Source organism: Pelophylax lessonae (genome assembly GCF_965119305.1).
Source record: "Pelophylax lessonae genome assembly, chromosome: 6".
NCBI lineage: Eukaryota > Metazoa > Chordata > Amphibia > Anura > Ranidae > Pelophylax > Pelophylax lessonae.
The window spans coordinates 203534087-203559333 of NC_138773.1; the positions used below are offsets into that span (position 1 = coordinate 203534087).

General features: G+C 38.9%; 1 protein-coding gene across 1 annotated transcript; it reads right to left on the reverse strand.

Annotated features, from left to right (window-relative positions):
* Positions 1–2359: 2359 nt before the first annotated feature.
* Positions 2360–23476, reverse strand: LOC309558704 (gamma-crystallin-3-like; the record flags this gene model as incomplete). Its single annotated transcript, XM_082261760.1, has 4 exons — positions 2360–2635; positions 15322–15564; positions 23129–23197; positions 23318–23476. The coding sequence occupies 4 exons, from the start codon at positions 23474–23476 to the stop codon at positions 2360–2362; spliced, it is 747 nt and encodes a 248-aa protein (XP_082117886.1).
* Positions 23477–25247: the final 1771 nt, after the last annotated feature.

Sequence of the window (25247 nt, forward strand, 5' to 3'; positions counted from 1 at the left end):
CTGCTTTAAGTGCTAAATAAATTAGCATGTTAATGATATCCTTGTCAGCTAAAGTAGTTGCTAGAGGGGGATTAGCCATGAGTCAGCCCTACCTCGTTATCTAAACTATTGTGTGATGTTTTGAGTAAGTATTCGGGTCATTGTTCACATGTCACATGTAGTGACTGACATACTTCTCAAGTGTATAAAAAGTTTGTATTCTTGTTCAATAAATCAGTTTCAGAGTTTGCAGCCTAAACAAGTGCTGCCTAGTTCTTGGTAGCAATAGGCAGCTAGACTATCTGATATCTATGTTCAAGACTGGAGGAAGCCGTATACTGACAGAAGAACGCAAGCACATAGTGAGTCGGTCCCGTCACAACTCTCTCACTCTCAACCTCACATCACCCGCAAACAGATGGTCAAACCAAATGCATTAACCAGACCATTGAAACCTATCTTTGGCATTACATCAACTCTTTACATTAAAATTGGTCTAAGTATTTGCCTTTGGCTGAATTCGCCATTAAGTCCCGTTGGCAAAGTGCCCTTCACACCACGCCTTTTTACGCAGCCCTAGGCTATCACCCTCAGACCTTTCCACTACTTCAGCCTTCTTCCAGAGTCCCAGCAGCAGATTAACGGGTGAAAAATATTTTGGTACACTTGAAGAAGATTCGCTTATTGCTACGGAAGTCAGCAAGCAGAACTTTTCTCCAACAGACGAAGAAGTCCGTATGTGGTGGGAGATGAGCTAGAACACACCTGATCACCAGATCGACTCCCGTCCAAGACGTGACAGATACAACCTGTGTTCCATGTCTCTCTCCTTAAAGGAGCAATCTTCAATTGTTACTGCAGAACTCAACAGCTACCTCCTCCTATTCTTGTTGATGGACAGCATAAATTTGAAGTCTCTAAGATTCTGGATTCTAAAAGGCGGGGTTGTGGCCTACAATAGCTGGTTCACTGAAAAGTATATCCCATCACAGACTGTTCCTGGGTTCCTGCTAAAGATTTACATGCCTCTGCTCTCATTCAAGACTTTCATGCCTTCTTTCCAGCTAAGCCCTGCTAGGCCCCCGGAGGGGTCCATTGGAGAGGGGGCCCTGTCATGTACCTAGGTGTCCTTGAACTGGTAGGCTTTCTGGTTTCTCAGTTTCAGCCTTGTCTGTTGTGCCTTGGGGAACCTCTGGAGTCTTTGCAGTGATTTTCCAGCCTGATGTATTGCTTTGGACTCGCTAGCTCCAACTGCTGCCAGCTGCATACAATGTACAATTTAACCAGCCCATAAATAGCAGTACTTCCTGTTACTCAGTGCCCGTTTGTGTGGACTAGCTCCCTGGGTATGCTGTATGCTCTAATGCTGATTATCGTGTATGAACTTTGCCTGAATTCTAGACCCTTTTCCAGCCTGTCAATTCTGTACTTCTCCGCCAGCTTGAGTATGACCTCCGCCTGCCTGACTACTCTCTGGATTTCGTTTGTGTACCGCTTGCCCGATCTGTTGCCGGCCTGACCTCCCTGACTACGTTTTCGCCTGAATCCTTAGCACTTAAGCTCCTCCTAGGACTCTACCTCACAGGTACCCGATAGGATCCCACACCCTTTTTGAAAAAAAAAATTGGCATGGGGTTCCCCTCAAAATCCATACCAGACTGGAAGGGAAGCTCACTGACAGCTGATGACTCATCGGTTGTTAAGGACGCGGCAACCGGCTTCCTGGCCTGTTAAAGCTATAGGTGCATTTAATAAGCGTCAATATCTTGAGAAAGTGTGAACAAGCAGTAAGAGGATCATTTTTGGATTAATTGAATTACGTATCATCATAGAATATGCAGTTTAGTTTTGGAACCAGATCGCTGAAATGTCTGCAACTGGAAGATGTGCAAATCAAGGCACCTAAACTATTAGGTTATCAGAAATGATGAAAGATCTATTTATCTGAATGTTTCCACCCTTGAGAAGAGGTGATTAAGGAGACATAATGCACTCCTTGTGACTGGAAAAACAAAAACAAATGTATCCCTTATATAGGGAAAGGATTCTTCTCTCTAGGATATATAGAAAGGGAATAATCTTCCGCAGAAGCTTGCAGACTTTAGCAGACTCAGCAGACTTCAACAAAGGGTTGGATATGTTTTACAGTATATATTATACAGTAGTATAAGAAATAAATCATAAAATGAGTAGAGTGTTCATCATATAAACATTTTGGATTATATTTTACGTTTGTATATATTTTACATTAAAATGCATGTCCTTCCATATCAAGGAAAATTCTTCAAGTTTAATAAAATGAAACAAAACAAGTTAGATTTTAAATTATTTTATTTGATACAATATATTGGTTCATCAAAAGACTAAAGACAATTTTATGTTAATGGAAGTAATGAACACGTTTGAAAGAGCCAATTCTAGGATAAGTAGCACCCCATTCTGAATATCTTCTATACTCTCCAGGTCTCAGGTAAAACTGACGTCCTCTGTAGTTGGGCTCCTCATAGAACATCCAGTATCCATCTTGTACATGGGCAGAATGGATCTCATGGTAACGGAATCTCTCAAAAACATTAGAACAATCTTCAGTGAATTCCATCATCTGACCCTTGAAGTCTTCTCTCTCATAGATCCTGATTCTGAATGAACCTTCGTGCTATTAAAAAATAGAATTCAGAATGAAGACTGGGCAAAACTATCCGAAATTGTGCTAAAGACTCCTTAAATGGGTTTTCACTTTACATATACTGTATGTATTTCCATCCACTCTTGAAGTTCTTGATAGGTAAAAAAAATCAAGGTGCTTATTCTTGCACATTTTTAACCTAACATGTAATTTACTTTGGATTATTAAGATTCTAAAACCTGCATTTTTTTTTTTTTAATAAGGGTTAGACTGCCTTTGACATAAATGTTTAATTCTGGTAGTTGTTGTTCAGTGAAGTTTCAAAGTGATTTGCATAGCTTTAGAAAGTCCCATGCTGTTGGACATTAGATTTATATAGGGAAAATCCTGCACACTTGATACCTGTGCGAAGTGTATTTTTATATGACATAAATGTTTAATTCTGGTAGTTGTTGTTCAGTGAAGTTTCAAAGTGATTTGCATAGCTTTAGAAAGTCCCATGCTGTTGGACATTGGATTTATATAGGGAAAATCCTGCACACTTGATACCTGTGCGAAGTGTATTTTTATATCACTTCATAGTTTGTTTGTTGCAAGCATTCATGCATGCCTACATACAACTCTTACAATATAGTAATTTTGGCATGTTTACACTGTTCAAACATTTTTACATGGGTTTTGTTCTTAATGAAGAAGTACAGCCAAAGCTCATTTGGCTGTACGTCTCCTGTGGATCACAGTAGAGCAGTTCATTCTGTACTCCTGTGACCCGTTTTCAACAGACAGCGAGCTGTAGCCCGCTGTTGACTGACATCACATGAGCTCGGAAAGGATCACGACCATATTGTCGGGATCTGCCCACAAGCCTGTACTGGCACCTGGTTCAGCCTCTCAGCAAGTAGCTGAGTCCCTGCCTGGCCACTCATGTACCCTCCACAGCCCAGTGCACCAGTGAGTGAAAGGGGGCAGAGCAGAGAGCCACTGACTGACAGTCGCCAGCTCTCTGCTCAGGGAGCTGTGAGAATCAAGCGATCAGTGGTGTTTGATCGCTCGGTTCTCAGGGTTAGAGCTGGCAGGAGACACATGCAGCATCAGACCAATGATGCATCCAGCTAGGTAAGTATGATTCTCAAAAAAAAAAAGTGAATCCCATACTTATACACTGACGTGCACATAGTTACCTGGGGGCTCAGACGACAAGATCTAATGGAGTCATTGTAGCCCATCCATTGTTGGAAGTCAGGATAGTCTCCCCTGTGAAGGAAGTACTGGTGTCCTCTGTAGTTGGGATGTTCATACAGGATCCAGTTTCCACTTTCAACACGGATGGAGTTGCAGCGTCTGAAGTAAGAGGACAGGTCTGGGCATTCAGAGTTACACTCATAGGAGCGACCCTGAAAGTTTTTTTCCTCGTAGAAGATGATCTGTGGAAAAAAAAACAATTGATTTACACTTTCTGAGATGTTTCAAATAGCATGCCTTTTATTTTATGTTATGCATTTATTTTTGTAGGAAAACTGATTTTTTTCTGTTCCTTAGAAGAACAAAATTAAATGGTCAATAAATTCAAAACTGATATTTTTACATTTGGGGTTATAATCGAGATTTAAACCACTTAACAATATTTTTCATCTCTTGGGAATGGTAATATATCTGCCCCTAAGTCCTAGTTCTGCACACTTGCTGTGGCCAGTCTCACTGTTGGATTTTTATTTATGGTTCAATATAGAGAAAGTAACAGAGCTGGAAAACACAAAGGTATATTGAACACAAAAATCCCCAGGTGGACAAGAGCCGAGTTGTGAAATATTACAGAAGGATTTTACTGTTGAAGTATCTAAAACATAAGAGAAGCTAAATGTTGACTCTGCCCACCAGGCTTCACAAAAAATAAAGGTGGACTGGTTCTTTAATATTTTAACCATAACTATGTCTCTGTGAATCCTAAAATAAATTATTTAATATGGCAAGTAAGATCTGGCAGAATACGTTTATGGCTTTTTAAAGCTTTTTTAAAAAACTTTTTTTAAAGGAGCCACAATAAAATACTGGTTTTACTATATTTATCAAAAGATATGTACATTATTAGTTAAAAAAAGCCTGCTATTTGGATTGAAATACATAGGAGGTAATGTTTTTTTTTAAGATTAGAGTGTTTTATGATAATATTTCAAAAATATATGTCTTACCTTTCCCATTTTAATGTATCTTTACTCACTCAAGCCACAGTCTATGTGCTGTTGTCCAAATCAGAGAAGCCTTCATTTATATGTACCCTGTTTTGCATACATTGAAAATAATGCTGACTTTTTTTTCAGTAAGCAGAATGTACAGTTATTTTATCTAGTATTATGTAAAAGTCACATTGTCCTATCTTTTTGTGTGGTCATTGTTGTAGTGCCTTTTCTTTTACCTGTATTGCAAAGCCAAAACCTAAACAAATGCATAGAACAATAACTTTTTACTGTTCAGTCAGCAAGTTCTTTTCTATTGGAACCCAACAGTATGCTCTTTTAACTGGTAATACTGTAAATGTAACATAATTGCATAAGTTGTTTTCTCCAATTTTCTCCAATTTCAAATGAAATCAATGCATTTTTGAGTAACGAGTTTCTATTAACACACTTTTGCATCCTTTAGCCTTATGCTTTTTTTTTTGAATAATAATGAAATAATACTGAAAGCATTTAACATATTATATTATCATATTAGAATATATTACATTTTTTTAAATATTGAATAGAGAAGGTAATGGGTAAAATCCCTTGTTTTTCACCATTGGAGAGATTTCTCTTCATTTTCTATCTTGTGAATACAACAGGGCATGGAAGAAATTGTCTCCAGAGTAAAAGAAAAAAACTTTTAGGGCTCTTTCACACGGGCATTCCGTATGTCCGTTTTTCATCCCATCCGTTTGCAGATGAAAAACGGACATAATGTATCTCTATGTAAATACGGATGTCAGCAGATGATCATCCGCTGACATCCGTTTTTCGTCCGTTCCGTTCAGTTCAGTTTTTTGGAACGGAAGAGAACCCTATTTTTTCTTCCGTTCAAAAAACGTAACGGACGCAAAAACGGATGTCAGTGGTGTCATCCGCTGACATCAGTATTTACATAGACATACATTATGTCCGTTTTTCATCCGCAAACGGATGGGATGAAAAACGGACATACAGACTGGATGACACAAGTGTCATCCGTGTCCGTTGCAAAAAAAAAAAAAAAAAGGACCTGATCGGGCAAAAAAAACTGAATGCCCGTGTGAAAGAGCCCTTAGACAGTTGTCACTGAAACAAGATTTCCCTCCTATTCCCATAATTTCTGGATTTTTTCCTAATTTCTAGTTCCAATGACAGTGTTTACTAGGACAAATGGTGGGGTGGATCTCAACAGAGACACAGACAACAATAAAAATCTGACAATAAAAATCTAAGGCTACGTGTTCACGTCTAGGCGTTTTTTTTGTTTGTTTTTTTTACTGGCATTTTACAAGTGATTTTTCAGGCGTTTTACTGGTGTTTTTTTTGCAGGCGGTTTTAAGTTGACAAGTGACCAATGAAAAAAAATAAAAACGCCTGTAATCTGCCAAAAACTAAGCTCATGTACTTTTTTAAGTGATGGGCGTTTTCCTTAAGGCGACAGAATGCTCAGATTTGAACAGGGTCCATTGAAACAAATGGGATTCGTCTTATTGGGCATTTTTAGAGCTGAGGCTTAGAGCAGAAAATCACCCAAAAATGCTTAGATGTGAACGGAGCCTAACTCCTAACCACAGTAATCAAAACAAAACAAATAAAAAAAAAAAAAAACAAGTGGCTTTTAATATTAGATACACTCTTACTTATATACCTAGGAAACTATCATCTCACTGTATGTGTATCATTACATATAGGTAAATTGGTTCATAAATTTGTCTGTTCTATTTAGATACTGCAGTTTAAACAAAATTCCTAAAAAAAAAAATTAAAGTATGTAAGATTACAAAGTCACATGAAGTATAAACAAAGAGAAAAGAGGGGAATGGCGCTGTCTACTACAAAGATAAGGGGACTATTCCAATAGGTGAAATTTTTTTGCTTTAAGGTGTTATTTATTAATTTTTCCATTATTAGCACCTTTATTCATTGGTATATATTTTGCACCATTATTATTTCACAGCACGTGACACTTTATTACTTTTTTCTTATTATGCATTTATTTATAAATTGTCACTCACCTGATTTATATTATTAGATTGTATTAGTCACTTCTGCCCTATTGCTCTGATTCATTGTGCATTTATTTATTGCCACTTACCTGATTTTATTAAGATATTAGTCACTTCTAGCCTACTGCCCTGATTTATTTGTCTCAGATACTAGCGAGACACTCTAGATACTCACGACATATCGTGTTATCACCGTTTACTACATATTCCTTTGCATATTTTCACATATTGGAATAGTCACCTCATCTTTGTAGTAGACAGCGCCATTCCCCTCTTTTCTCTTTGTTTATACTCATATAGCCTTTTTGGTTATAGTTGAGGGAGGTTGAAGCCTACTATTATTTCACCCTTTCCTTAGCGTGGAGTATATTCATTTCACATGAAGTATAAGCATCCTAATCTGCACTTCCATTTATTTCAATGGTTTTTGGAGTAAAAGCTTGTATGTTGAAGTCCATAGGATGCAAGGCTCATGCGCAATCCCAGACAGTAACACTTTGGCATCCGACTTTAAAATTGAATGTGGGATTGGGGGCAAATAATTGTAAGATGGATGGGGGATCTGGAATCAGAGAGGAAGGGGATACCACAAAAGTACTACTGCACCAAAGGTGCAGTTATAGTTTTAAGAATTATCTGTATATAAAATGTAATGCAGACCTTTGCTTAAAAGTGAAAGTACAGATCATCTGCCTTTCCCCCCTCCTTTAACATATTTGCTTTTTTTTTTTTTTTATCCTGGGAGCAGGTACTGTTCTGACAGGAACCTGCTTCCATTTCCACAATTCTTTCCTAGGTGAGAATTACATCAATGTGGCCCATTCACCCCACCCACAGCCCCCTAGGACATGTCACATTTCTTAGGAGGCTGCTGGACCAATCTGAAGATGCAGGGCAATTTTAAGCATGCGCAGTGGAAATCTGGCTGTGAAACAGCAGGCAGACACAGCTGGCTCCCACATCCAAGCTGGTGGTGCTGGCTGGGGATCCAAAGACCAGTGAAGAACCAGCCCTGATGAAGACAGAGCTGGAATCTGGGGCTGGTCACTGTCTGTTCCTTAAAAGTAAAAACTAAGCAGCTACAGAATTTGTAGCTGCTGACTTTTTTTTTTTAAATAACTTGAATTCCTGTTTAATCTCGGGAGACTTCTGGGTGGCTAGTCATGTGATTGGCTGAAACTGCTGATCTAGAAAAAATTCCCAACAAACCAATTCAATAGAAGTTGATTGCTAGATTGACTTCTATGGAGCAGGAGTGACCACACATAGATTGAAATTTGGCCAGTCCCTTCTGAACTAGGAAAATTTTAATCCATCTATGGCCAGCTTTAGAGCCTCTTTGATCTGTACTATCTGTGTCCTTGCTGGTTACATTTATCCTCACTTGAGGACAGGAAGTGAAGAGAAATCTCTTTAGCAGGGACACAAACAAAAATAAGGGCACACCTCTAATAAAGTGTGACACAAGCCAACTAATCAAAGCAGGTCTGCACTGAAAGACTTCTTCTGAAAAATACATTTAGTGATGTTTGTATTTGTGGAGCTGTTCTTACAGAGGCCATCAGACCAAGGCAGAGACTATAAACAGTACATTCTGAACTACCAGCCCAATATATAATAGAGGTATCAGTCTTAGGGGCAAAGCCCCCCACCTGCCTCCAGTCCCATATACCCCTGAATGCCTTCCCCCTTCCTCAGTGCTCCACAAAGGTACATCCTGAGGAAAGGTTCTCTCTTTGTCACATGGTAGGTGCATTCCTGGATATGGATGCCTTTCTGCCTTGGGACAGTTGGAGGACCCCCATGCCTTTATGCCTTTTAATAATTTAATTTTCGTTCGTTGAACTCTTTGTAGACTCCCAACATCCTATTGTACTGATGTCCAAAACTTAATTCCATTTCAAGATAAGGTCTTACTAATACTTTGCAGATGAATATGATTATGTCTCTTTTTCACTTTTATGTCTGTTTCTTTCATTACAAAAAGTTAATGTGAAAGTTGTAGATTGGTATTGCATATTGTTATTGAGTTCATGAATCTCCAAGACAGAGTTCATGAATCTCCAAGACACCCAAATTCTTCTCCCTTATAGATCTAATTGATTTTATATGATATATATTCATGTTATTGTTCCAAATCAGACTTTACATTTATCTACAATAAATCTCATTTGTCATGTAGCTACTCAATCACGCAGTCCCACAAAGTCTGCTTGCAAGTTTGAAGCATGATGCAAGAGCTATATTTTGTCACATACACTATCTCACAAAAGTGAGTACACCCCTCACATTTTTGTAAATATATTATTATACAAAATGACACTTTGGTACAATGTAAAGTAGTGAGTGTACAGGTTGCATAACAGTGTAAATTTGCTGTCCCCTCAAAATAACACACAGCCATTAATGTCTCTCAAAATAACACACAGCCATTAATGTCTAAGCCGCTGGCAACAAAAGTGAGTACACCCCTAAGTGAAAATGTCCAAATTGGGTCCAATTAGCCATTTCCCCTACCCGGTGTCATGTGACTTCTTAGTGTTACAAGATCTCTGGTGTGAATGGGGAGCAGGTGTGTTAAATTTGGACATATGAGTGCTGCCAGCATTGCTGCAGAGGTTGAAGGGGTGGGGGGTAAGCCTGTCAGTGCTTAGACCATACGCCACACACTGCATCAAATTGATCTGCATTGCTGTCATCCCAGAAGGAAGCCTCTTCTAAAGATGATTCACAAGAAAGCCCGCAGACAGTTTGCTGAAGACAAGCAGACTAAGGACATGGATTACTTGAACCATGTCCTGTAGTCTGACGAGACCAAGATAAACTTATTTGGTTAAGATGGTGTCAAGCGTGTGTGGTGGCAACCAGGTGAGGAGTACAAAGACAAATGTGTCTAGCCTACAGTCAAGCATGGTAGTTGGAGTGTCATGATCTGGTGCTGCATGAGTGCTGCAATGGGGAGCTACAGTGTGAATGCCAACGTGTACTGTGACATACTGAAGCAGAGCATGATCCCCTCCATTTGGAGACTGGGCCCCAGGGCAGTATTCCAACATGATAACGACCCCAAACACACCTCCAAGACAACCACTGCCTTGCTAAAGAAGCTGAGGGTAAAGGTGATGGACTGGCCAAGCATGTCTCCAGACCTAAACCCTATTGAGCATCTGTAGGGCATCCTTAAACAGAAGGTGGAGGAGCGCAAAGTCACTAACATCCACCAGCTCCGTGATTTTGCAATGGAGCAGTGGAAGAGAACTCCAGTGGCAACCTGCGCAGCTCTGGTGAACTCCATGCCCAAGAGCGTTAAGGCAGTGCTGAAAAATAATGGGGGCCACACAAAATATTGAAACTTTGGGCCCAATTTGGACATTCTGACTTAGGGTGTACTCACTTTTGTTGCCAGCTGTTTAGTCAATAATGACTGTGTGTTGAGTTATTTTGAAGGGACAGCAAATTTACACTGTTATACAAGCTGTACACTCAGTACATTACATTGTAGCAAAGTGTCATTTCTTTAGTGGTGAAAAGATAAAATAAAATATTTACAAAAATGTGAGGTTGTACTCACTTTTGTGAGATAATGTACTGTAAGTTTGAGTCTTATCCAATCACAGAGAGTACTTGTAAGCTAAATATATGTATCATTTTTAAACAAGTTAAAGTAATGGTCACAAAAGCAAGCATTTGGGATACATCCCACAGCATCTTAAACCATTTAGAATAGGAATAAATAACTATAGTCCTCAGTGGTGTTTAAGTCAGCTTTCTTTTCATATACAGATTTTCCGAATCTATTGATTATAACTTCCACATTAGCCATTAGTAGGGAGTGATGCCAAATAGGTTAGCAAAATCAAAAAAACTACATCTACAGCTACCCTTTTATCTACAGTACATTTCTGGTTATACCATAAAAAATGATAGTAGATTTAAATTGACAAGTTCTGTCTTTCCTAAATCAATGCTGGCTTTCACTTATGATATTATATTCTAGCAAACACTCAGCTGGGCCAGTCAAACGGGTCTGCAGTTTTTTAAAAGAAGACTTTGAGCTGTTTAATAGGGATGATCGAACGGTTCGTGTCGACCATCGGTTCGACGCCGAACATTGACTGTTCGAAATTCGGCCGAATTTCGAACTTTTTGCTGAAAAAGTTCAGAATTCGGCAACCAGAACCGACCGAAAATGCAATGGGACAGGAACTGGGCTTTAAAAGCCCGTGATTGGACCAGAACCATCAGTAAAAGCCAATTGAGGGGGCAAGAGAATGCTAGGAATGTGATTGGAGTGACTAGGGGGTCCAGAGGCCAATCATTAGTGAATACGCCCCCCAGTATATAAGATAGCCCCGCCAAATCTCTAGCACTGTAATACAGGGTGTCCATGTCAGGGGGACCGCAATAGAAAAAAGATTGTTTCTCTTAGAATTGCAATAGAGCAGAATAGTGGCTTCGCTACTTTCATACCTTGTAATTTTTGTTGCAGGCGTTTATTGGGCTTTTTTGTGGACGTGTTTGGAGGCAGGCATGACATATGAACTTCTGTGTAGGGGTATATATACACACACACATGTATGTATATATACACATACACATATATAGGTGTGAAAGTAGCAGAACCCTATGCCTGCGCTAATGAAATAATTAACAGGCATAGGACTTCGCTCCTATCACACCTATATGTGTGTATGTGTATAAATACATATAAGTGTGTGTGTATATATACCCCTATACAGAAGTTCAGATGTCATGCCTGCCTCCAAAGACGCCCAAAAAATGCCCCAAAAAACGCCTAATGAAATAATTATATGTGTATGTGTATATATCTACATACATGTGTGTGTGTGTATATATACCCCTACACAGAAGTTCAGATGTCATGCCTGCCTCCAAACACGTCCACAAAAAAGCCCTATAAACGCCTGCAACAAAAAGCCGGGTGTGAAAATAGCGAAGCCACTATCCTGCTCTATTGCAATTCTAATACAAACAAACTTTTTTTCTGGTTCTGGACATGCTACAGAGCTGAAACTTCACATGTACACTTTTTAGACCCCCCAGACACTAAATCCAAAGAAATCTCATTTTTTTTCAATAATTTTTTTAATAATTGGCTCTCTATTAAAAATGACAATTTTTAAGAACTTTTTTTGTGTGATTAATAGTCCCTGGGGCATGACCCAGAACCCTAGGCACTTTTAAGGGGCATTCATTGGGTTTTAGTGCTTCAAAATGTTTTTTTTTGATTACCGAAGTTCGGGTCCCATTGATTTCAATGGGGTTCTGAAATCCGGGCCGAACTTTCGGGAAGTTCGGGTGTTCTGGTCGAACCAAACTTTTCAAAAGTTCGATCATCCTTACTGTTTAACACAATCCATCTGTGTGTTTAACAAACCATTCTAGTTTCCAACCTCTAACTCCTTGCATAATGGAACAGAAGCCTGCACTGCTATCGTGATGTAGGAGAAAATTACCCAGGATTCACATTAGGGCTTAATGTGAGGTTCTAGATGACCATTTCTGAGCAAAGAAAGCTGTGTATTTTGCTTACTCTGGATTCTGTAAACCTGAATTGGGGCCTGGAGCCTGTATGAGTACACAGGTGTGCAGTGGCATTAGAAGCTAAGACATATGAAAGCTCAGGGCTCCCAGTTTGAAGACAGCTCCCATGTTGGAGACAGGAGGTCTCACCCAGAGGTCAGAGGTGTCCCAGCAAGGAGCCAAGAGACTGGAGGTCTCAACCATTGGTTAGAGGTGGACCAGCCAGGAGACAGGAGGTCTCGTCCAAGGAGTCATGTAAGCTCCTCTTGGGTTGTCAGGAAAACCCCTGTCCAGAGGCCAAGAGCAGGCGGTGCAGCAGGGTGCTGGGACTAGAGAACAAGAATAGCTGGGCAATACGGTCAGTGGGACTGGTAAGAAGAGCAGTGAAGCTTCTGACAATGGAGCCAAGTTGCTCAGCATTTTCAGTTGACTATTCATGTTGATGTGGACAAACCCTTGCGTGGGCAACTGGTAATTGTGTGAATTTCTGTTTTGTTCAAATATAAATTAAATCTAAAATAAATGTAGATGTAGAAGGAATCTGGGTTCTAGGCCTTTTCTCTCTCTCTTTTTTTTTTTTTTATATCTACTAGGGGGTTAGAAGTTATTGCCCAAGTCACTTCCTGTGATTATTTGTGCCTCAACTTAAATATTTGTAATGAGGAGTGCAGCTCTAATTTATTTGTCTAATTGTTCACTGAAAATAGAATATGTTAACAGTGTAATTATATCTTTTGCTGCTGTGGGTACCACAGAATGACCAGACAAGTCTCCTCCTATTTCTGCAGACCATATTTTTCAATCAGCATGCCTATTGGGGGTTTCAAAAGCAGTTTAGCTAACCCTCCTATTTTAACGCCCAATACACTTTTTTTTATTTTTTTTGTCTTCCTCTGGGTCAACTGTGGGTATAGGATTGTGTATATGGGATTGTATGGTTGGGTTTGCAATACTGTTTTTTTTTTTTTTTTTTTTTTTTTTATATAGGTTGAGCCAGATGGACTTGTGTCTTTTTTCAACCTGAGTAACTATGTAATTATGTTCCAGGCAAATGTGCTATAAATCTAATAAGCACTACTTCTCCATTATGCTCAGAATTAATATTTTAGCTATTCTGTGAAATTATGAGCTACACAGCTGCATATATTTGGGGCTCTTCATGTCAGAAGAGCAATATTTAGGGGTATAATGCAAAAAAACAAAAAGGAACATTATAATGCCATACTTTATTACAATAAAACAAGAGCTACTTTTCAACAATTTTATTTCTATGTAATGATAAATTACATATTTATTTTATCTCTGTGTAAGAAAAATTTAGTAAAACTGTTGGAGGCGTCTGAAGGAGCCAATTCTTGGGTTTGTGGCTCCCCATTCAGTATATCTTCTGTACTCTCCAGGTTTTAGGTAATATTGACGTCCCCTGTAGTTTGGTTCTTCATAGAACATCCAGTATCCATCTTGTACTTGGACAGAGTGGATGTCATTATTGTGGAATTTTTCGTATACATGAGAACAGTCTTCAGTGAAATCCATCTTCTGGCCTCGAAAATCTTCTTTTTCAAAAATCCTGATTCTGAATAAACCTTGGTGCTGTTACAAAAGTGAAATTAATTACAAATTGTCAAGCTAGTCAAATAAACTACTAATTACACTGTCCTTTAATGCTTAACATTATTGCTATTGTATTTTTTTAGAAAAGAGGATGTTTGATGTATGACCTGTATTTGAAAGTATTGTTATTGTATATTGTTTAACTATGCGATATGGCAGTTGCCCAGAGCTTTATGTGAACCTAGGTTTTTCCCACACTTTCCTAACTGCAGTATTTGCCTTTAACTCCTAGCTCCTCCCCCCTCCCCCCACTCCCAACTGCTGGGAGCAAAGGAAAGTCCAGTGTAAGCTATGAGTTGCTGAAGTCATAGCAAATTAAGTGTTATAGTCTCCCCATGTGACAATGTTAATTGCCCCAGCGCTGTTAATGGGCTGAGTCACATGCTCTTCTATACCTCAAAGCACTGGGTATTGGAAATCCAAATGTTAAATGGAGTGGATGGGCAGTGAAACATATCCATCATCATCATTTTTAACCTGAAAAGCCAAAACACAAGCTTGCTTTAAAAAAACAAAACAAACTTATAATGACTAAAATATGCAGGCTTCCACTGGTAACCACCTTCATGAAATCCTAGTTCTCTATGACATCAATACTTTCTGCAACAAGTGGCAACTAGTAAAGTCAGAACACCTGATTTGCCTATTTGTTCTGCATCGGTGACTCATAAAGTATCTAATCCTTCGAGGCAGCATTACAGATAGGACAGAAGAATAGATCAGCAATGGCAGGCTTTGTTTTCTCTTATTATAAGTTTCCTTTAACACTGGAGAACACAAATATGGTCGCTCCTGGCCCAAGGCCAGGTAAGTTCTGTTTAAACAGGATAGCAAAGACCATGCTTTAGCTTTGACTCAAAACTCATTCAGAGGTGCTGTATTTTCTAAATGAAAGCTTGCTATACTCTTGGCTGCAGCCTATGCAACCACCTCTGAATGAGGAGGTTATATGCTTGGTAGATGTTTGGGTTACAATTGATCTTATTTTACATCTGTTCTGGCCCTGTGCAGCAGTTGTTTAATCTAACCCCAGAAGCAATATGGGATTAAAAATTAGGTTTAGGCTTTGTGTTTTAGTGAAACAATAGTTTTTTTTAAATATTTATTGTTACCTATTTTTACTATTTGGTTCTAAAGTGTGGTAGATGTGTTGTCAAGCAAATGTAAAAGTCAGACATTGAAAGTGGTATTTTACAGTAAAACATACATTATGCATCTTTATTGTTTACTCTCTTTTCGTGATAAACATATATAATAGTACTAAAAACACTTCTTTGAATACATTTGTTTAAATCAATCTTATATTTACAATTTGATATAACAATGATAATAATGTTTCTGTTATTACCTGGGGACTCAGACGACAAGATTTAATAGAGTCATTGTAGCCCATCCATTGCTGGAAATCAGGATATTCTCCACTGTGAAGGAAGTACTGGTGTCCTCTGTAATTGGGATGTTCATAAAGGATCCAGTTTCCACTTTCCACACGGATGGAGTTGCACCGTCTGAAGTATGAAGTCAGGTCTGGGCATTCAGAGGTGCACTCGTAAGAGCGACCCTGGAAGTTTTTGTCCTCATAGAATATGATCTGTAAAAACAAAATTGGAGGAATTATCAAAACTGGAGCAGACAGAACCTGGAGCAGCTGTACATGGCAATCAATCAGTTTCCAACCTCAGCTTGTTTATTTAAACTTTAAAAATGAAAGATAGAAGCTGATTGTTTACCACGTGCAAATTTTGGTTACGTTCATCTTAATTTATTCTTCCTTTTATAATTCCTTTTCTAGTTACTGTCATCAATTAGGTATGCCATACATATATATATATATAGAGAGAGAGAGAGATCAAGAAACCCTGCATGGATAGAATCAGTAGTTGGTACACTTTTTATAATTTTGTTAAAGGAAATCTAAAGTCTATGCACTTTCATTTTCTAACATTAGCTTTGTAATAGCAATACAAATGGTAATTATTTTTCAAAATCGAATATATGCATATTTCCTTTCATGTTGCGAGTGCTACCTATCTGCTGATTGACCCCTTTCAACAACTTCCTGTAATCCTTGCATGTTTACATCTTCTCCTTTGCACATTCCTTTGGTTTACTGTTGATTCCTAAGGACAACATATCCCATGACACCTGCAAGTAGTGATGATGTCACATATGGGGCTCTTCATGTACTATGTCTCCTGAAATTACTACCATTTAGCACCTCTGAAAAATTGTTTTCAGAGGGCAGGCTCTGTGAAATGTGTAACACAGCAGTGCATAATCAAAACGCATAGTGGATATGTGTCAGCACATGAAAAGGAAGTACATGTGTGGAGTTCTTCAAAAACAGAGTTTTCAAACCTCAAAATTTTTTATATTAATAGAAATAGGCTACAATTAATTAAAATTCAATAAGGACATGAACATATGATTTTAAATGTTGACCATATATATACACTATAATTAAATAAAAATTGAGTTCTGCTTTATTTAATCAGAAATTGGCCAATAACTTACCTACTGCCTTTAAGGACAGAAAAGGTGCTTGTAAACCCACCTACTTTACTACACCAACTGCTATGGTACTGGCTGTGCAGAAAAGTCTGATGCCTGTCAACTGTGCTTTAAGTTAGGGACTCTACAAAACAATGGGGTCCTTTACTTGAAGCATCTGCCAAGCGCCTTTTTTTTATGTATATGAGGTCGGGCTGCCTAAATGGTATTCTTTAGAGGTGACCTGCTGGTTGTAAAAAAGGGACCAGCACTGTGAAATTTACCATTGAATGTGAAAATAGGAGGAGCTAATTGTGTGAATTGTTGATAGTGCAGATTAGATTTGATTATAAAAATGTATTTCGTTAAAGAAGCACCTTTTCTGTCATCTCTTTGTTACTGTTAAGGAAGATAAAATAAAGTAATGAGTAATTAGCTTTCCAATAGATTTGTATACTCTTACCTTGCCCATTTTCCTCAGTTTCTCACTGTGATAGAGTGCACTGGCAATTATCAAGAGGAAAATGGTCTTTATATATGTATCTGTACTGTATACAGCACATAGTTGCATGCTGATATTTTGCATAGTAATCAGAATGATAAGCTTTTTTTTAACTTCGCTGTGCAGGAGATTGTTCAGTGATTCTGTGTAACCATTGTTTATGTCCTTTTTGCTAGCATTACAAAGTGAATGTTTTACCTAGTCCAACTAGTTTAAACAAAACCTTTTTCACCTAGTCAGTAATATGAAAGACCTGAAATGGTATTATGTGCAGTATGATAGTTAGGAATGTATTCATGGTATATAATAAAAATGTGCAGCTGTGCAGTTCAACTCAAAGCACATAAATACTTTAGTTTGCCCTATTAATAATATGAATTATAATTATTTTAACAAAATAGGCGTACGTTTTATCTATTCAAATACCCAATAGTGAAACAGTTATCATTCTCTATACTGTTGCACCTGGCTCTGGCAGTATTGGTGGTGGTGGTGGTGGTGGTGATGCCGCCTATTGAACATGCAAGAGGCAGACAGCACTATAACCACATTTTTCACTTAGTCACAGATCTGGGTGCAGGTGATGATGATCTTGATGATGAAAGGGTGGATAAAACCTGTAAAATGCCCTTTAGTCATTTTAAGGAGGAGTCAAGTTAAGGAGGAGATATTCGAGGAAACAAAAAGGACCAGCTTTGGCAACATACCTAAAAACATTGTAGGTTAAGAAGAGGCAGGAACATTTTTCAAGCAGAATACTGAAATTTAGATGCCAAACCCAAATCCCATAGAAATCAATGAGAGCCGAATCTGTCAAATTTAAAAATGCCTATTTTTGGGGATAATAGACAAGGAGGTAAAAAAAAAAAAAACAGCATAGTGGGGTCACTGCCCTGGACAGCATGTATCAATACAAGAAAAGTGTAAAAAATTGGCCAGGAGTAGGGTTTTTTAAGCTGCTTGTGAAGTGAAGTGATGCAATAAACACCCAATTCCCTGTATTCTGCCTGTAAAGGGGCACATCTCTGTGAAGTGCAAAAAGTGCTGCAGCATAACTGAAATTTACAAAGGAAAAAGTTTTTAACTTGCCAGCAAATGACTTTGAAAAAACAGAACACCGACCCCCCAAGAGTCTGCTATGTGTTTTGGTGGACCTTTGGCAGAATCTGTGTGCTGTTTTTTTTTTTTTAACAAGCTGCCAATGACCGTATTTGGGCAGTTGTGTGGTAATTTTAATTGGCCTGATGCCCATTATCTCTATATGCATTTTGCTGATGCCAATATATGAACTTGTAAGCGTGCCTTTTTAGCACTTTGGCTCTGAATAAAAATTGCAATAGAGCACTATTTTTTACGTGGTTATTGTTTCTTTACATCACTGTCCCATCTGGAAGAAAGTTATTTGGTTAGCCCTTTGTGGCATGAGTAGACTTTCATCTATCAACATGGATGTAGAAATGTTACCCCTTATCTCACCAAGCTTTCTTTGAGCTCCTATAGCTCTTTTTTTAAGACGAGCAATTCTGACTGTTTCAAGGAGGACTAAGGGAGCTTGGATCAGCATGCATGCATTGGCAATAGCCTATGTCCATGTTGGTTGACTGACACTAGTGCATTATTTTTTTTTTTACATCACCGTTGGCAATTAGGGCACATTTATATGTTTTTTAGCTGTTGATTATAATACATAAAGCATATTTTTAATTCACATGGATGATTGATGCATATCAGTTTGTATGCTATATTTTTATATTTTATATATAAATACATTTTTCTAGGACAGCACCATGCTTTTTATTGTAAATGTAGTTTGGAATGTAGAGTATGAATCACTTAACAGGTGCTGGCAGTTCATCCACATTATCCACTTCTGGTGTGGTTGCTCATACAGTTGGTTTGTCTTCCTTTGCTTAAGTGGTAAGGATTCCCAGTGATGTCAGTGGTTTCTCGAGACGCTACCGGTGCAAGCATCTGTGGCTAGCTTAGGAGCCAATGACAGTGTAATAATGATTCTATATATGATTACGGCTTCTATATACTGTAGGGAGTTGTACAGGCAGGAGTACAGACTTCCTCCCTAGCTTATCGTTATCTGGCACTGGTCCTACTGCTGTTTTATTCCAACCTATTAAGGGGCATAGAGCAATTAAAGACACAGTAGTGACACACTAAAATCTTTACTTGGTTATTTTTCTAAATCTAAACTCTGGGCACAAATATTTAATTTAAATATACTCCCCCATGGCCACAAAAGATTTAAATCCACAGTCATTACCTTGTAAAAGTAGCAGTGACATCATCACTAAGCAGAGAGCAGAGCTGTTGGAGGGACTCATCAGGTCCACCCACTACAGGTAAAAAACTTCAGAATACTATAGGAGGGAGGCACATATAGGCACATCTTATAAAATTAGAATATCGTCAATACGTTTATTTTAGTAATTCAATTCAAAAAGTGAAACTCATAAATTTTATATAGATGCTTACACACAGAGTGATATATTTGAAGCATTTCTTTCTTTTAATTTTGATGTCTATTGCTTACAGCTAATGAAAACCCAAAATTCGTTATCTCAGAAAACTAGATTATTATATAAAACTAATAAAAAAAAAGGATTCTTAAAACAGAAATGTTGGCCTACTGAAAAGTATATCCATGTACAGCATAGTATGCACTCATTACTTGGTCGGGGCTATTTTTGCATGAATTACTGCATCAATGTGGCGTGGCATGGAGGCGAAAAGCCCGTGGCACTGCTGAGGTGTTATGGAAGCCCAGGTTTCTTTGTTAGTGGCTTTCAGCTTATCTACATTGTTGGGTCTGGTGTCTCTCATCTTCCTCTTGACGATACCCGACGGATTCTCTATGAGGTTTAGGCCAGGCGTGTGTGCTGGCCAGTCAAGTATAGTGATACCATGATCATTAAACCAGGTATTGGTACTTTTGGCAGTATGGGCAGGTGCAAAGTCCTGTTGGAAAATGAAATCAGCATCTCCATAAAGCTGGTCAGCAGAGGGAAGCATGAAGTGCTATAGAATTCCCTGGTAGAGGTATGCGCTGACTTTGGACTTAATAAAACACAGTGGACCAATACCAGCAGATGACATGGCTCCCCAAATTATCACGGACTGTGGAAAATGTTGCATTCTATTTGGAAATCAACATCCCAGAGTCTGGAGGAAGAGTTGAGAGGCACAGAATCCATGTTGCATGAGGTCCAGTGTGAAGTTTCCACAGTCAGTGATGATTTAGGGAGCCATGTCTTCTGCTGGTGTTGGTCCACTGTAATCACCCTATGGAAGTTTAGCTCAACTTCGATCTATTCAATGATGGTTATTCATGTACATATATATTTGGTAACTATCTATGAAAAAAATGTTTTTAAGTGCATGTTATATCTCCTTTTTGTAATAATACATTTTGTACATTTTAAATTTCTGGCTGTGCATGGTTAAAGTCCCTTGGGCAATTTTCTTTTGTGTGTGCATCATTTTGGACTGAGACACGCCTATAAGGTATATTTTACTTTAAAATGTTTTATACTATTAAAAAAAAAAAAATTAGCTGGCCCTCATTATTTTTAGCAACTTAAGACCCATCTTCTTCCAGTACCCATTTACCTCTAAGTTTCTAGAACACCTGGTGTACAACCATCTAAGCAACTACCTCAATAACAACAATGTTCATGACCCCTTACAATCTGGCTTACACCCACAACACTCCATTAAACTGCCCTACTAAAACTCACTAACGATCTAGTAACTGCTAAAGCCAATGGCCACTACTCCATAACTTTCTGCTGCCTTCAGATACAGATGACCACCTGATCCTCCTGAAAATCCCACTTTCTTGGGCTTCAAGAATATCTGCTCTTTCCTGGTTCTCCTCCTACCAATCTAACTGCTTATTTAGTGTCACTTACAACTCTAGCTTGTCCTTTCCATTTCCTGTTTCCTTAGGGTTCACCAAGACTCTGTCTTCAGGCCCCTTTTATTCTATTGCTACCCTGGTCAGCTGATAACCCCCCGTGGTGCCCATTACCATCTCTATGCTAATGACACCCAACTCAACTCCTTGAAACTAAGGGGGAGATTTACTAAAACTGAAGAGTGCAAAATCTGGTGCAGCTCTGCATAGTAACCAATCAGCTTCCAGGTTTCATTGTCAAAGCTTAATTGAACAAGCTGAAGTAAGAAGCTGATTGGCTACCATGCAGAGCTGCACCAGATTTTGCACTCTTCAGTTTTAGTAAATCTCCCCCTAAATGTTTTAAAAGTGAGCTAATAATATATCATCCCCCATGCTCCCTCCTTTGTCTTTTCCTTCAAAATCAATAACAACATTTTCTGTCCCTCCCTAGGTAGAATTCTGGTCTCTAACCTCTCCTTTTTGCCACAAATCCAATGACTGTCCAAAACTTGCTGCTTTTATCTCTGTAACATTTTCAAAGTTCTCTATCTCTTAACCAATGACATCACCAATGCCTCAACTATAGCATCCTCATTTGCCTAACTCTACACAGACTCCCCCTACATCAGTCTATCATGAATGCTGCTTCCAGCCTTTTCCACCTTTCCAGTCGCTAAACCTCCTTCATCACCCTCTGTCAATTTTTTTTTTTTTTTTTAGCCCCAAGCTACATCACCAACCCCATTCCAAAATATTACCCAAACAATCATTTTAGCTCCTCCATGACCTCATGCTTTGCAGCTCCCTCATCACCTCCTCCCATGCACATCCCCATGGCTTCTCTAAGCCTCTCCCATCTGCTAAGCTATCTCCTACTCTGATAGAGTGACCCCTGAAACCTCATCACTGTAGAAAAGCATATCCCAACTTTACCTAACAACTGAACATTTACTTTCTCCATCGGCTTATCCCCACACAGTTATTACCCTTTATATCACTTTTTATCACTTGTCCCTCCCTTTTAGATTGTAAGGTTCAATGAGCAGGGCCTCCTAACCTAAATCCTGTATAATAGAAATAATTCCTCTTGTATTAGGACAGCATTTACGTATCCCAGAGTTCAGCTTTAGGGGTCACCAGAAGACATTTCTGTCACCAGCATTGGTGTGTTAAGGAAGGATTAAACTGCAGTTGTAGAATGTTTCCCAGTGATGATGAAGGAACGCACACTGAAAAATCAGGAGACACTAGTTTGTCTGTAACAGATTCGATGCAAGGCCATGGTAATATTACTTTCTCCTCTGCCTTCCCCTCCCTGATCCAACCATCACCATTCCTTCCTCAGAGAATGTCTCAACAAAAAACAAAAGTTAGCATAGTTCTACACTTTTAAAGTAGTTCTAAAGTCTTAAGATTTTTTACCCTAATGCATTTTATGCATTAGGTTAAAAATCTTATGTGCTGCAGGATCGCCCCAGCACCCCCTTATACTTACCTGAGCCCAATATTGATCCAGTGGTGTGCATGTGAGCAGTGGCTCACCCCACTATTTTCCTCCTCACTGGGCAGATTGATAGCCCCCGGGAGCCATTGGCTCCTGCTGCTGTCAATCAAAGGTCATAATGAGGGAGCGGGGGGGGGGGGAGTCGAGCCACCCGGTCTGTGTCTATAGATATAGACAGGGAGGGTGGCTTAGGAGCAATCCTGCATGAGTGCCCCATAGAATGCAGCTTTCTATGGGGGCACTCACTGAAGAGGAGAAGCCATAAGCGCTGGCAGGGGAACCCCACAAGAATAGGATTCTTGCACAGAGCAAGGAGAAAAAAAAGAAAAAGAGAAACTTCAGCCATACTAACTCTCATAGCAATGTGAATGAGGAACTCAGCACAGTGGGGGGGGGGGGGGGTTCCTAAACAACCAAATGATAAATAGGAAGTGAGATATCTGCTTGACATAGGTCCAACGAATGACAGAGTAAAACAGGTATACCCTGTGGGGTACTATAAAAAAAACAGTAATAAATAAATAAACAAAGTCATTATAACATAGAACCAACACTATAGCCATTGAAGCAATGGAGAACATCTAACCCTTATACAAATTCTTATAATGTATCTCTCACCTTTCTACATTGATCACCAAATAGATACCTTATGATCCCCTTGAAGAATACCTGATAAAATAAAAATGTAAGCAACCAACACTAAAAAACAATTACCCAAATGGTATCTCTTAACCATAAGCTGAACTTACCATGAAAAATGTAGTTAGCAGAGTTGGACTACATCCAGGAGTTGTAGCATAAACAGCACCAACATAAACCTATGACACGTCAATATATACACAAAGAGAGAGAAAGACACCACATGAGTGTAAACCACTCGCTTTCCTTGTTAATTCATAAAGTCTAAGCCATGGCCACCCACTGACATACTCCCTTACCTGCTCATCTTGGTGAATGCAGCTCACTTCTGGACAGCGAGCTTCCCCTTTCAAAACAGCACCATAACATTTAGCAAGTACCACGTTATCCCTTACAAAGGAATGCCAATCATTGGTCTCCCGCCCCCTGTAGCTCTGCCCCTCATCCATGCAATGCATGATGATTTTAATGATATTAAATTTAAGCAATGACAGTATTGTGAACTTACGGAGTGTAATAATTGCTGGCTTGTGATAGTCTTACTTTTATGTCAGGTGAAATCAGGCAGATTTAGCAGAAGGAGATTAAACATACGATTGCCAATTTTAGAATATGCTTGGAATGTGTTGAACTCCATTATATATGACTGTCAGTGACTATGGCAGGAAATCATTGCCCATTGCTACTCTAGATAACAATAATGTTTCTTTCTTTATTTGTGGCTGCTAACTTCCTTTTTTCATGTTTTAAAGTAACTTATCATGGTAATATATTGTAGTGACCCCTTAGGTTGCAACAATTTGGACAGACCTCTTTCTCCTGATACTAATTCACTCAATAATGCTTTTTTTACGGAGGATGTCTCATGTGTGATGAATCTGGACAGCATAAGGAATTTTGTATGTAAATTTCAGCCTCAATCAATATATATATGTATGAGGAATGCAAATGTATTTATGAGTAGATTATTAATTACATTATCCTCCCCTTGATTGTTCATAAATATGTTTTGATGCTTCAGATGCTTCCCGGTGTTTTACCCTTTGAAATACATTTGTCAACATGGACGTTGGACTTTTAGTTTATGCAATTATTGGACACAATATTTAGCTGTTTTGAATAAATACATTGATTTATTTATTGAGCAATTATTTGACTTGAATTTCCTTTATGTGATGTACTTGAGTTTCGCTAATTGTTAATGCTGTACCATTATACAAAAGTGTAGGATAACCATAGCATACCATAAATATAAATCACAGCATTTATATGACTGTGGGTTAAAGTGCTAACATACTGCATATTGCAAAAAAAAAAAAGTATGTATTAAAAGCTATAAGCTAAAAGCTATAAGTCTGCCCAAAGTAACTAAGGCTGAGATTCATTTGGGTGGAGAATTGGCTGGAGGGGAACCGAGCAGTGAGTGGTTTGTGGACCGAGTGGACTAATGCCTAATTTCACCATCATAGTAACTAATTACCAATTACCAGTAATGCACTTTCTGACCCTTGAAATGTGATCAGATGGCATAGTAGGGCCAATGAGGGTGTGTTTGAAAAACCCAGCCCCTGCACTGTAAAAGGTAAGGGTCCCAGTAGTCATTTTGATAATTTGCTTAGCTCTGATAAGGAAGTACTTCCTGAAAAAGTGCAAAGGGCCTGATTAGTGTAAGGCTTGTAGGAACTGGTCTCTTCAAGTAAACCCATACTGAACGCCTTTTAGGTAGCCAAATGTTTGGGGTGGGGGAGAAAAGTTTTTTTTTTTACACTTTATTGCTGCTGATGTATGTCCTTAAAGGAGTTGTAAAGTCAGAAGTTTTTTTTTTTATCTTAATGCATTAAGATAAAAAGCCTTCTGTGTGTAGCAGCCTCCCCAGCACCCCTAATACTTACCTGAGGTCAATCTCACACCAGCGATGTCCACGAGTCCCTCGACCATCCAGGACTCTCCCTCCTGATTGGCTGAGACGCAGCAGTGGGGCCATTGGCTACCGCTGCAGTCAATCAAAAATCAGTTAGCCATTCAGGAGAGAGAGTGGCGGGGCCAAATGGCAGCTTGTGTCTGAATGGACACACAGAGCTGCGGCTGAGGCTCAGCTCGGGTGCCCCATAGCAAGCTGCATGCTGTGGGGGCACTCAACAGAAGGGAGGAGCCAGAAGTAGAGATTAGAGGGACCCCAGAAGAGGAGGATCCAGGCTGCTCTGTGCAAAACCAACTGCCCAGAGGAGG